Source organism: Esox lucius, chromosome 13, assembly GCF_011004845.1.
Source record: "Esox lucius isolate fEsoLuc1 chromosome 13, fEsoLuc1.pri, whole genome shotgun sequence".
Classification (NCBI taxonomy): Eukaryota; Metazoa; Chordata; class Actinopteri; order Esociformes; family Esocidae; genus Esox; species Esox lucius.
The window spans coordinates 9,586,507-9,601,024 of record NC_047581.1 but is presented as its reverse complement, the minus strand read 5'-3'; the positions used below and the strand labels follow the sequence as shown (position 1 = coordinate 9,601,024).

The window sequence follows — 14,518 nt, the reverse complement described above, 5'->3', positions numbered from 1 at the left end:
TATGTTTTTATCATGCTTCTGGACAATTAGAAAGGGGACCAAACCTCTTTTCAAACTAAGGTTCCACTCTCTGCTTGGGTTTGCAGAGGTTGACCCCTCATTAGTTGTGACCTATAGAGCTGGACCAATCCATGTGTGTAATTGGTTTAAAGCTAGCTGATGCTCGTAATTAACAAGAGTGGCTGTGGTTGGAACTGAACAACACAGGCCCCGGTCCAAAGTCCAGTCCAGGCCTGCCTGCTGCCAGCACAATGAGTCACACTTCCATTTCCAAGCACTGTAGTGGTTTTGGAACTGGGATAATATTGGTTTCAGTTGGAGTGAGCCGTAGCTAGCTTAACAATATGCTCACAACAACCCTGCCAATATTAACCCCACACCTAACAATAGAGTACAGTTTAATCTAAACTGTACAAAATGTAATAGACCTACACAGGGAAGAGAACAAAGCCTAGCCAAAATGCAGCTCTTTAAACTGCTTTGTTTCACACCAAGTATGACAATGCTAGTATGCTAGTATGAAAATCCAAGTATGACAGATTTTCTCTGCCTGTGTTCTGGGGGCAATTACCTTTTCTAGCAATGGCATGTCACATGCCATTTTGGATTGCATGTTTGCATTTTACTTTGAAATACCTGTTACATTCAGGTACTGTTCTACCAGGTGGATTTGATCAAATCACTCCACTTCCTGTATTATGTCTGTCAGTGTTCTTACTCACATTCTGCTTAAACTTATTGACATCATTAATTTTCCTCTTCCAGGGACTTCAAGGACCTCCCGGGAAGCCAGGAACTCCAGGAAAGCGGGGTCCACGGGTGAGTTTGTCTTTGTTGTCTTCTTGGTCCTGCTGTTATACTCTGAAAGTTTAAGTTTCCGTGAACCTCTGAGTTGAAAGGGTCAGGAACCCAGACACTAAACCGAATGCCGCGCCTCAGAAAATCCTTTCCCATCTTCTTCCTAACCAGAATCACGTCCATTGCCCATCCTTTATGCTAAGCTCTTTGAAGCCAGCTGTCACTTGTCTCATCCATTTTACAGTCTTTATTCCAACAGCAATACATCAATAAAACACCATTAGTAGTGGCTAGATACAGACCTTCTTTTTGAGCATTATGATCAAGCACTCAATAACATCAATGTCAGGCATCATTCACCCTTGTTCTAATTTTACTTTGGCTCTGATCAAACTATGTTGTCTATAGCCAAGGGACGCCTCTAAAGCTGGAGAGCAAGAAACAGCTGTAACGTTAGGATAGGATAGTCAATGGAGCCAAGGTCACATCAGTGAGTCGAAACCTACGCTGAATTCAACAGAGATCTGCATTGTATGAGGAGTGTGTATGTGAGCAATTTCAGCGTTCTAGAATGAGTATATTATGTAAAACTTAAAAACAACTTTCTGGACCGCTACAAAAATTGCATACAAGCAAGTACTGGAAAAGTGCTAGTGCTTCATTTTAAAGTAGGCTGTATGTTTGGCTACTTTTACTTCTATGAATGCCCCTTGTGTGTTAGTGCTCTGAAATGAATGCTTCATAATGACTAGGCTTCTCCACTTGGGCCCTGCTCAATATGTGAATAGCTTTTGGGCGTCCTGAAATGAGCACAGTGTAGGAGCTAAGTTCATGTTCTGAATAACAAAAGAATGACCCGTGCATGCATTGTTAAAGTCATCCTTGTTGTGTTTAAACTCTCTGTGACCCCTTTTATGGCCATGCTTTGTTTGTCAGTTCTTGATCTTTTGGACATAGGCCCATGTAACCCGTAATATATTGAAATGCATGCCTAGTGTCATACTAATCAGAAGGAAGCAGGACTAAATCCACCTCCAGCTTAGTTATCTCAGTATTACGGGAAACGAAGGCATCAGTGGATCAAGAGTGGATCTTTTAGATAAGAACGTTAGACTTTCCCACCATGATCACGGGGGCATCTTTCAGGGATACTGTGTCTTGTAACATTTGTGATAAATACAGGAAGCGAGTGAAGAAAATTGAGATATGACTAGTTCAGCTATTCTGTGCTTAGTTCTCCGGCTAAGGTGTGTGTGTGCGTGTGCGTGCACGTGCGTGTGGGGTAGCTCCGGCACGCACGCGCCAGAGCAACCTGCCTACCTAGTCCGTGAGACTGCTACTGTGCCTGCTTTGTGGTTGAGGACTAGGGGGCTGGGTTGGGGCCTCAGAAGGGTAGTCTGTGGGAACCCAATCTCTTTAACTAAAGAAAGAGGGCTTTGTCCGCGTCTTATTAAAGGCATTTAAGAGGCAGCCTGGTGCTCACCACCAGCTTCCTTCAGTACACTACCTCCATACAGTTCATTCATGATCAAGAGACTGGGACCCGGTCCGCAAGACAACTCATTTCAATTCACTGTGGAATGAATGACTCCTGAGTGGTTTGGCAGTCCAGTGTCCATATAAGGTGAATCCTAGCTTCCACCTAAGTGCAATTTTTAAGTAGTCGTGCAATAATGTCAGTGGGACAATTAAAAATGTGACGTAAACAAGTGAAATGAGTTCATATGTGGTGTAGATGGATGTTAGGATTTCTCCCTAACTGCACAATGGTTAAAAGGAGTGGTTGAGTTGCTGCCTGCCTGTCAGCAGGATCTAGATATCCATGCGCTCTGGGTCATGACTAAGGGGGAACACTTTGATTCTTTGAATGTCTAGACAGACCATCCAGAATTGTCTGGACAAATCCTCTTCTGTATTGTTGGTAGCAGTCTGTGCTTCGTGAACGTGAGCAGGCTCACTGACCTGCTAGCGTGCTAACTGCTAAATCTTCTTGACAGAAAGGTGTCATGTCTGACCGTGGCCAGACAGCCTCTCCACCTCCACCTTCTCACATGAGGGAGAGCATCACAGCAGCATTCCTCAGCCCATTTGTCGAGCCTGGGCTAGCACTCAAAGAAAGCCCTTCCTAAGGAGGATACCACCCTGCCCAAGGGCAACTTGTTCCTGAAAGGAGGCTTTGTGTGGTGGGCGACTGACCCTTCGCGCAGTGAAGGTAGCAGGGGATAGTTTGAGGCTAGTGTGGTGTGTTTTCCAGGAGATGGCATTCTAGCAGATAGGAGTTCAGCAGATAGCAGTGTAGCCAATAGGGATGCAATACACAGTAGTTTATCCAATAGGAGTGCAGTAGTCAGCAGTTTAGCCTATAGGAGTGCAGTAGATGGCAGCCTAGACAATATGACTGCAGTAGATAGCACTCTAGCCAATATAAATGCAAAAGACAGCAGTTTAGCTAATAAGAGTGCATTAGATTGCAACTTAACCAATAGGAGTGCAGTAGATAGCAGTCTATTCAATTGGACTCCATTGGATAGCAGTTTAGCCAATAGGAGTGCACTGTGTAGGTGACATCCTAGCAGATTTAGCGCAGTAACAGAAGATGACCTAGTGTGGAGTGACAAAAGGGCATTAGCGTGATTGCTAATGGAATTATTGCCGTCACTTTTTCTTCAAGAAAGGACTGTTGAGGAAATTGAATCTGACAGTAGTGAAACGTGGTAGTGGCACAGAATAGAAAATCAAGAGGAATATCCATGGGTCCTAATCAGGACTTTGCTATTATTTCCAAGCCGAGCTGCCTATCAAAGGTTCTGACAGAACACTTATGATGGTTATCTAAAGCCACTCCCACGCGTTATTCCAAACTAGGAAACTTTTCTTGGTCCGACTAGCACGCTAACGCCGCATTAGTGTCACTCACCGCTGCATTTCCATTCACTGCTCATAGAAATAGGTGGATTGTTTTAACCATTCGTGAGACGACAATGCTGTCTGATTTCCACACACTCTGGGTTTAGCCACGCGTCCGAGCGTTCAGAGGTCTGTTGTCTGAGTTGAAATCACCAGGCTCCGGACGTCATGTCTCCCTCCGCCCCGTTTGGCCTCAGGTGGTTTTTAGGATGTCTCTTCTGGATTAACAAGCCGTAAAGACAGTAGCGCCCTGAGCGGCTCCCCTGTAAAAGCCATTGGCTCACATCGTAAACCTAGTCGTAGCACAACCCCACCCCCAACCCCCCACCCCTTGACACAGCTGCACCTGAACCTACACACACTGGTCCAGGTCCAGGGGTCATGGTGATAGGGTTTTGTGTGTGTGTCTAGTCTGTGCGTTTGTCTGTACATTCAGGGATCAGGTATTCCCTTGGAGACATGCCAAAGGCCGTTTTCTCACTGGGGTCATGGTGAGGGTCCCGTGTCAGGCTGCAAACTGCAAGGATGGAGGGTCGACGTGGTGACTCGGCTGCTGTCTCAGTAAAGGGATTTATCCTTCATCTAGGTACTTCTTGTCACTTTGCTAACCACGGCTTCCGTCCACGGGGAGATGGAGGTGGAGGGAGATCTGTCTATCCATACAATCCTCACTCCGTCCATCTCTCCTGCTCTCTCTTTTCTTTTCTTCCCACTGTATCTGGAGATAACGATTTCCATATGTTTATGTAGCCAGCTAATGCAAATGCAGCGAGATGCACTGAATGGTTGAACGGAGAAGGAGGCAATCTGTAGATAGGCTTCTGGTAAGTGTTACCAGATGTTGGGCCAGTTGTGCTTTGCGGAGGTATTATTCTGGGACTGCGATCGAAACCAGCCGGGGGGGTGATGGCGAGGTGGGGGAGGTGGAGCTGCCGCCTTCCCCGAAGGCTGATAATGAAGTACAGATACAGACAGACACTGAGAGAAACAGGACGACTGAAATGCCTAAACCACACACTTCTTCATGTTAGTCATGTGCCAGACACTATTACCTAGATGAATTTACATTTAGTATGCTCATCTTAAAGGGGAAGGTAACTTATTTTCCCAAGCTTTTATATGTATGTATACGTGTACGCATGTACACCATTATATACGCCCTGGAAATGAAGAGACATTTTTGTACACATTGGCGTAGTCCTTGGTGATGAATGACTGCAATGTATAATGGAAATGTGTCTAAAAATTCCCAAGCTTTATTCTGAATGTTGTCTACTACTGTTAAAAGGTAACATGGTTTGTCAAAGGTGCATCTCCAAAAATGTGAATCTTGTGGAAAGGTTTATTTTTTCATGTAATTCAATTCAAAAAGTGACACTTTTCATATATTCTAGATGTATTACACAAAGTGAAACATTTCGAGCCTTTTTCATTTCAACCTTGATTATTACGGTATCTCAGAATATTTCAATAAACAATTTACAATACTGAAATGTAAACCTGAAAAGCGCTAATTAACTCAAAACACTTGCAAAGGCTTCCTAAGTATGTTAATTTATGCACACAATAATTGGTCAGTGCTCCTTTTGCACGAAAAATGCATCAATGCAGCTTGGCATGGAGGCAGTCAGCCTGTGGCACTACTGAGGTGTTTGGAAGTCCAGGCTTTGATAGCGGCCTTCAGCTCGTCTTTGTTGTTGGGTCTAGTGTATCTCATTTTCCTCCTGAAAGTGAAATACGCCAGATGAGTTTAGGTCAGACGAGTTGGCTGGGCAATCAAGCACAGTAATACCAGGGGCAGCAAACCAGTTACCAGTCATTTTGGCACTGTGGGCAGGTACCAAGTCCTGCTGGAAAAGGAAATCAGCATCTCCATAAATCTTGTCAGCAGATGGAAGCATGAAGTGCTCTAAAATCTCCTGGTAGATGGCTGTATTGACTCTGGACTTGATAAAACATAGTGGACCAACACCAGCAGATGACATGGCACCCCAAATCATCACTGACTGTGGAAACTTCACACTGGACTTCAAGCAATGTCCAGTGTGGTCACATGAAAAGATATAATGAAATATTAACAAAAATGTGAGGGGTGTACTCACTTTTGTGAGATGCTGTGTGTGTATATATATATATACAGTTTTATTTAATAAAATACAGTTTTTGGAAAACAATGATGGAAAGAGTCCAAGAGAACACGTTAAGTAGTTGGGGGTTCGATACTGTTTGAAAAGGTTGGATTTAAGAAGGTTTTGGAAGATTGGCAGGACCTCTTCTATCCTAGCATCAGGGGGAAGCTTGTTCCATCGGATGCCAGGACAGAGAAGAGCTTTGACTGATCAGTAACTGACCTCTCATAGGTGTGGGACAGCCGAGAGACCAGAGGTGGCAGAATAGACTGTACACACAGACACTTACACTGGGCCCTCCCCTGTGTCTTTCCTGTCCTTTTCTGTCTCCCGATTCTGTTTCATCCTCTACATGTGGTTGAGAACAATCCCTTCCCTCTCTCTTCTTTCCTGCACAATGGAAAACTTGGGGAGTCGGAGGGATTTGGTTTCAAAAATGCTTTTAGCTTGTGTTATGCAATGAATAACTTCAACTGTCATCATCCCTGTCACCAGAGGTGTTTGTGATGAGCGTACTGTGGCTGCTTGCACATCCAACACTGTCTAATATCAACATTTCATCTCCCTCCAAAAGAATGTACTTTAATCAATTTGTCAGGCAACTCACAAGACACTTTCAATAAGCTATTTTCCAAAGGGTCCTGTTATGAGTCCCATCTCCCCGTTCAGCTGAATGGGGCCCACTTAGAAAGTATTTTCGGTTTCCCCACGCAAACTCCTCCCCGTTTCATGAAAACAGTGGGTCAATATCTAGTTAGCCTGGTTAGGCCATGCCTCCGAAAATGCAACCCTCCGCCTTGCGGCGTGGTCTGAGAAGCTAACATCTATCTGGATGTTATATTTAGTTGTTCCCCAGTTAGATCCTTTGGCAGGCGTGGTCCAGAAGGGTTCAACATGTTTCGGCAGTTTGTGGTACAACTGTTAAGGACTATCCAGTGGAAACGGAGCGTTGGCCCTGCCTGCACTCTGGGCTGTGGGGCCCTGGGTTAGAGCAGAGATGAGGAGATAACATCCATACGTCATGACTCAGACAAGCAACCTAGGAGACAGACAGGCGGTGTGGGCCGAGAGACAGACGAACAGACGTGCAGTACTACCGTGTGCATGCACACAGACACACACACACGTGCGCTCACCTGAGGTTATTTAATGTACTGTAGATGGATGTTAACACATGCTGAAATGTGTGGTTGATATCCTCCATATTGTTTTCCTGTTGTTTTTTTAGGGTCCTCCTGGTCCCCACGGAAACCCTGGTCGCCCCGGACCCACTGGACTCAAGGTATGTTTTTAGTGGATACATTTTGACCGATAAAACCGGTCATGGAGGGCCAATGCAGAGAGCAGAAGTGTTTTGGTTAGAATGGTACCTTGAATTGCTGCTTTGTTGATTCACGGGCGCTAGGTAGCGTTTGTCCGGAGCATTGAAAATGGTTACTCAGGGAAGTTGTCACCATGCTAGGTTAATACATAATTTGAATGACCCTGGCACATGTAAATCTAACCTATGGGTAGTGAATCTACTGTATGCATTCAATACATGTAAACCCAGAAATAATCGATCCTAAAACATAATGTTCCAAACTCTCTGAATCATTGATGAATAACAGCAAGAGTGCTGACTCTGTTCCTTTTTTAAATTCACAAGTAATACGTGACTCAACTGGAATGGAAACATTTTCATGTTATTGGTTCGTACTTAATCCTTATGGGCACATTGAATTTCAACTGTTACTTTTTCCACTCCATGTCGACAATAGTTAAATGTAATTGATACCAGCCTTTGACAAGAGCCTGTGTTCATATTAGGCCAAATTGTAACTATGAGTTAGAATGGAGAGTAAATGAGAGAGAGATTGAAAAAAAGAGAGGAGGATCAAGAAAAAGTCTGAGGACGAATGTGGGAGGGAGACCAAGAGAAAGACAGAAGGGGAGAGAAACAGAGAAATACAGAGTAGAGTGGAGAAAGAGAGGGAGGCAAGAGAGAGAACTAAGATTAGGTGAACTGGTCTCATCGAAGGTGGTCCAACTGAACCCTGACCTATATACACCCACAAGCCTCAATACACACTGTTCCACTTTGGACGATGGAAAAAGCTCATTTGTGTTCAAACCTTGCGTCTGACACAACCCCAGTGCAATTGCATTTTATGTGGTGCTGTCCTCTTTGAACTGCTCTAGTGTCAGTCCAGATAATGATAGAGAGAGTCGAATCACAGGGGTTAATCCATTGGTGTTTATCATTCCTCCTTCACAGGACCACAATTCATCTAGACCAGACAACTGACTATGACTGTACTTGCATAGAGATTGAGAGCATTACTGGAAAAAGCAGCAGGTTTATTTTTTGTATTAGATTTTAATAGAAACAATTAAATAACGTATTTATTTATTTACAATTGGCCCTCGAGTGTAACCAAACTGCCCCACATTTTGTTTTAAAGTTTCCAGTCAGGGGAAAAAAACGTTTGTTGGAAAATGAAATCCTAACAATGTTTTTGAGTGTAGATATTGGCAACAGTTTGGACCTCCTTTCGTCAGTCCTGTCTAGAAGGCGCTGGTAAGGATTTGAAAAAGATGATGTACATGCACCAAATGGTGTCCTATTGCCTAGATACTGTAGTGCACTATTTGTTAATATTAGTGTGCTATGAAGGAAAGAGGGTCCCATTTCAGGCTGAGTTGGAGTTTACACGACAATGTGGACATAAATGATAGGATGTAGGTGATAATGTAAAAGCCGTAGTTAGTAGATTTTTCCACTATCGATAACCTTGTAGAGCGTTTTTTTTTATCATTCTCTGGCTTTCAATGTCTTTTCACAGTTTTAGAAACACCTGCAAATGAAATACTCCCTGGGGCATTCAGATGTGGCGATGTAAAATGTTCCCTTAGCATTTTCAATTGAGGCACACCGAAGAAAGTCAGAAACTACAGGAGAGTATTCACAAAAGTGACAGTGTTTGTTCAGATGTCCGGTGTTTATGAACCTATTTCCCTTAGATCCCGTTCCATTGAACAAACAAATATTTCGTACTGCTTGTAAACAAACACACGTTAAAGTTTTTCTTTTAGGGTCATATCTGATGATAAGAAGGAAGAAGGGCAAAAAAAAGAACTCCCGGATGTATGAGTGAGACCAGGAATGATGTTCTTAATGATGTGGTAGTAAGATTTAAAATGAGTCACTTCCCGCTCCCCTGGCGTACGGCGGCATCCAAGACAGCTTCGCACTGCTGCCTGAAAAGGACAAGGAATGTGCCTGGTCACTCCCAGTGGCATTTAAGAAGCTTGCTGTAAACTGAAATATTAACAGACTCTGGCTTATAATAAATGTCTTGTGTAAATACAACCTCTTCCATTGTGTGTTTGTGTGTATGTTAACCCGTTCACTCCCTAATACTGCAGGCCAGCATGTAAACGTCAAAGCTCCAATGTGTGTGTGTGATTAAACAGCAAATGCCCCATTTAAATTAAGCGACGTGAAGTATCACTAACGTTGACTAGTACTGTGTTCTGTAGACCTTAGAGCTACACTTTATATCAGTGGTATTCAAATCTGACCCTCCAAGCCAGTTCCACTCTATTTGTTCATTGCAACCCCCTAATCTGGGACTTATTTTGACCTGGGACACCAGGTGGGTGCAATAATGATGAGGTAGAACAGACGAATAAGTCCCTGATTGAGGGTTTGCAGTGAAAAAAGTGGAGTGGAACTGGCTTTGAAAACCCAAGTTTAATACCACTGCTATATGTTCTGCTGCCATTGTCATAGAACATAAACAGAAAGACATATGTTAAATTTAAACCGAACATGGATTCAAATGCATTTACATTTTTGTCTTTTAACTGACGCACCTCTTCAAAGAGACCTACGGTTATTATATCTAATATTTGATAAGTCTAAGTACTGGGGAGAAAACACTGTCTGTGCTTTGATGAAGTAGCTTGCACCATCATGCATCAACAATAAGTACTATTGAGTGGAATTCATTTCCCGCCCTGATCCTTCTTTTAAGAAATCTACATCTGTTCATTATCTACAGAATACTGCTGTAAGATGTCAGGAAAATCAACGAAATCTGACTGCTAAAACGTTTTTCGCTGTGTCCCTTTCTTTCTCTCTCCCTCTGTCTGTCTCTCTCTGTCGGTCTCTCTCTCTGTCTGTGTGTTTGTGTATGTTGTCTGTTCTAGGGACGGAAAGGAGACCCTGGACTATCACCTGGCCGAGCACCAAAAGGAGAGAAAGTGAGCGTCTAGTGTTTCTTCTTTTCTATTACCCCTCTTTTTCAGCCCCCATTTTTGTTCCCCCACAATTTGGTCATATCCGATTGTATCTCCGGCCTTGTCTCATTGCCAGAACTCCTAGTGGCTTCGGGGGGGCCTCTCAAATAGACATCAGAGCCATGGCTTTTTCTAGCTTCTCCAGCACTGTTCTTTCAATGAGGAAGTTACATGGGTAATGTCATGTGAGGGCAACCCCAATCACCTGGAGATCTCTGTTAGCTTTGCAGGTGCCAGAGCCAACTGAAGGAGGCGCTATAATGCGATGATACCAGGAAATGCCAGCTGCTTTAATTTTCCTGGCTGGGAGTGTTTTACCATTAATGGCACGAATCCTAACCAAAACCCACAATTTTTCTCCCATTGTGTCATTCATTTTTTTCTTTTTTTCTAGTTTAGCAATCTATTTGTTAATATCCATAGTTGTTACCATAGAGACTGCTTGTAAGAGTAGGGTTGTTAACCCCCGTGTCATGAACAAATTTCCGATTTGTCTACCTACTCATCCACAGCTTCCAGTTGGCTTATTTATCCCCTCTCCTTCCGCTGTAACGCCACCCCAGGTCATTGTTGTATATGAGAATGAGTTGTTAGTAAACCTACCTGGTAAAATAATGGTGAATAATATTGTTACCATATGATAAAAATTATAATTGGAACCACAATTTGGGGGTCCTGATTGGCTCCAACAGTTAACCTAACAAACAGTTAACCTAGTCCCTTTATGAGGCCTGTGTGTCTCTTTAACTGTATACAGTATCTAACTGATTGATATCCATCTAGGGTGACCCTGGTGTTTCTGGACCCCCTGGGCTAACGGGTCAAGTTGGCAGAAAGGTAGGAAACCGCTTTACCCATAATCCTGTCAAACATGATGTTGCATGAATTGGATTCTTGGAGGGACATATTCAAGTGCAGTAGATCCTAGGCCAGACAAACTACACTGTCCATTCCTATGTCCTCTCTCCACTGTTCAGGAGGGATTCCGCTAAGGGGACTCTCAGAAGGCCAAAGCCAAGAGCTTTTTATTTTCTTCTCACAGGACGTTTCCTTGCTTGTTCGGAGAGTAGCCTAACACAGAGCAGGCGTTGCAGTACATTAAATTAGGGCACCTGTGTTCATAGACTGTTCTTTAGGCTCTCCCTTTGGGATAGCTGGATTGGAATATATTAGCTGGGCTGTGACTCATCCTTCTCACACAATGAGGGCGTTTGAGGAGAGTCTTTTTTGGGGGGGGAACTGCGTTCTGTCCATACAGTGCGAAAGGCGTGTAACAGGGTTTTGCAGATGTATTGATAGCATTTTCTAAAGGTTGAGTCTTTTTTCTGAACTGCATCAACTGAATCTGTACACAGCGTATTGCTGTGGTATGCACTCAGTCTATGACTTATATTAGATCTATATATTTGATCGGTCAATACCTGGAAAGAAGTCTGTTGGTCAAGAGAATCTGTTATCCATAATTCATTAGTTTTTAAACAGCCATTGCAAACCCCTGCTATCTTTAGCCACCACCTAGGAGCAGACAGAGGAATCTATTATAATACACCCGGAAAGGAAGTCAGTTATAGGGGCATTTGAACTGGAATGACTGCAAATAGAAGTCAATGACACAGGGTGGTAAGGATTGCATTTAAACATGATTTTCCTGTATTTTTGGGAAGGTCTGTTGTCACCATTCAATAAACCATGTAACACACATCAAACAGAACAGTGGCGTTAAGTGACAGTACGGTCCTTAAACAGGTCCGTTATTGACCTTTTTCAGCTTATGTTTAAAGAAAATGGAACCATGGATTACAGTTTCATTCATGGTGATGTAGCATCAAACATGAAGTAAAAAAAAGTGGAAATGTCCTTTACGATGTAGTTTAAAGGTCAGTCAAAGAGGATTACCACGCTACCAGAGCTGTTATGTGGACTTGCTCGGTCGTCTGTGGCCTTGTCCCGTGCTGGTGATATAGCTGTATCAAACAGTTCCCATGGGAGACACTGTTACTCACTCTCAGCTGGGAAGAAAGAAATCTGCTCCATGCTCTCTCACACACACACTCACACACACACACACACACACTAATGCAGTCAAAAGAGTGCATACAGACACATGCCAGCAGATATACGCAGACACACTTGCCAAAACACACAAACACAGTTGGATGGATACTGTATTTGTTGACTAATGCCAACCATCGTGTGCTGAATAGATCTTTACTAGGGCTCAACGCAAAACATAATTGCAGAAATATTGCAGTCTAGTTACCTGACTGCCTCCCAGAGAACACATGTTGTTCATTACAAGGAAGAGAGAGAGAGAGACAAAAAAAACAAGATTAAAAGCTGATGGAAAAAGACGTTGAGACACTCTACCTCTACAGTACTCCAGCCAGCCAATGTATCATCGGGTTACTCCACACATGATCCACTGCCAGAGAGAGAAAAATCTGAATGCAGGAAGGAACAGAAACTCTGGACAGCGCTGTACTGGGAATACAAAGCTCCACAGCTGGGGGGGGGGAGCATTAGGCCTCGAACCAAGTGGTGCCGAACCGGATTCAGATAGTACTCGTTTTCCTTCTGATGCTTCAAGTCTTTGGACAAGCTTGTTTGAATTGCCAAACGGGAGAGTGTTCTCGCTTTTGGCTCTGTTCCAAAAAAGTTTTTGAAAGAAAACCTGTATGATTTGAACCCAGCGCTTGATAATGACCGTCGGGGTCCAGAGTGATCTGTTCTGCAACACACGCAACCCTCATGTAGCCTGTGTCTGGACGCGGTTCGTACGAGAGCAAGCAACGTCTAAACCTGGCAAAGCAGCAGCCCATTACGTAATAGATGGTCTGACGCTGCCGAAAGACCATCTGGTCCGAGCTACAGTCAAGGTTCTTTCATTCACTGCAGTAAACTAGACTGCGACCTGAACAAGGAAGAAGGCTGTTTCTTTTGACCCTCTCAACATGTGATGTGAGTAATGGAAAGTAATGTTTATGGGGTGAAAAAAGCTGCTCTTTCTGCTGAATAATGGTAATTGTAGTTTCTCTCCGGATGAGGACAAAGGTTAAGTGGCTATTTTGTCCGTCTTCTCTGTGCACTGTGGGGAAGTTTCCCATGGTGTCCTCTGAGCCCAAGTGGAATATGTTATCAATTCCTCGCTTTTGTCTTCACTACAAACCCAGAAACATGCTTTCTGTGGGGCAGCTGACCTTCAGCATTTTCCATTAGTGCCTAAAACATGTCCTCTTCCATAAAGAATGTTTTCTTTGAGGCTTCGGTTGAATGCATTTATCACCGAAACGGAGTTCCACTCAGAGTTGGCATTGTGCTACATGTAACTGTGGCCTCGCTAGCTCTGTTCATCTGTACACAGTGACCTCAACAGCTGGGTGGGCGCTTGGTCCCTGTGCCTCTTGGAAGTCGTACCCGAAGGCCTTGTCCCTGGCCTGGGTCCAGGAGGAGCCTCTCCCTCTGTGTGGGAAGATGTGGTGGGCCGAGGCAACCCTGCAGTTAGGCTGCCGTCAGCATCTGGGCTGGTGAATCAGAAGAGGCAGGCAAGCTGTCCGGGAAAAAAGACGCACACACACACACTATGGAGGCCATTACAAGCCTCAGATCGGGAGCTTGATCTGAACGGATGTGTGTGTGTGTGTGTGTGTGTGTGGGTGCATGTTTTTGCCTGCCTGCTGTTTCACATCTGGTCTTGGTCGTCCTACAGCCATCTCTGTCATGATGGCATTGGCAGAGTGGAATTACTCAGGTTTTGATTAGAAGCTAGGTCTTTCTTCGGACGTGCCCTGATTCCTGGCTATAGGCGCGGGTGACACGGTTGGTGTCCTGGCGTCATATCTATTCATCGTTAGGAGAGAATGATGCCGGCGTGAGTGTGCAATTAGCGAGAGATGACAGTTTTCATCCACATCCCTCTCAGGGTCTGTATTGCAGAGGGGGAATGGAAAATGTGAGAACATAAAGCCAGTTTCTCATTCACGATGGGAAAAAAAACTATCCAATGGAAAGAACGCCGTCTGCCAGAGTAATTCTGCTGCCTCATACGTTCAGACGGCGTGTGGTCTTTACCTGGTCACGTTGACGCACGACAACGTGACCAGGTAAAGCCGCCGTTGTAGATTATTATTTCAACGGTGCCGCCCGAAACATTTGGTTATGGCAGTTTCCAATGCAATTTGTATTGATCTACATAATGAAAAGGCAATTGGGTCGTACGTCTTCGAACACGGACTCTGGGTTTATGTTAAGGCACATCGCCACAAACCTACTCCCCTCGGAGGCCTTTGACTCTTGGATCGGTGAAGAACTGCCTTTCCCGCCTCTTTACAGTACTCCGCTGTATGTCATTGGCTCTGGGCCTCAGACACCCCCCTCCTCCCTACACGGTCGTGGGTTGGCTT

At 44.2% G+C, this 14,518-nt stretch overlaps 1 protein-coding gene across 2 annotated transcripts in view; it reads left to right on the top strand.

Moving 5' to 3' along the window:
- Positions 1-14,518, top strand: part of col27a1b (collagen, type XXVII, alpha 1b) — a 71,101-nt gene that overhangs the window by 12,657 nt on the left and 43,926 nt on the right. For both annotated transcript variants that reach the window (XM_010876075.3, XM_020052657.3), the window contains exons 4-7: positions 766-819; positions 7,063-7,116; positions 10,029-10,082; positions 10,902-10,955. In XM_010876075.3, coding sequence (XP_010874377.2) covers positions 766-819; positions 7,063-7,116; positions 10,029-10,082; positions 10,902-10,955 — 216 coding nt within the window. The remainder of the gene's footprint in view (positions 1-765; positions 820-7,062; positions 7,117-10,028; positions 10,083-10,901; positions 10,956-14,518) is intronic.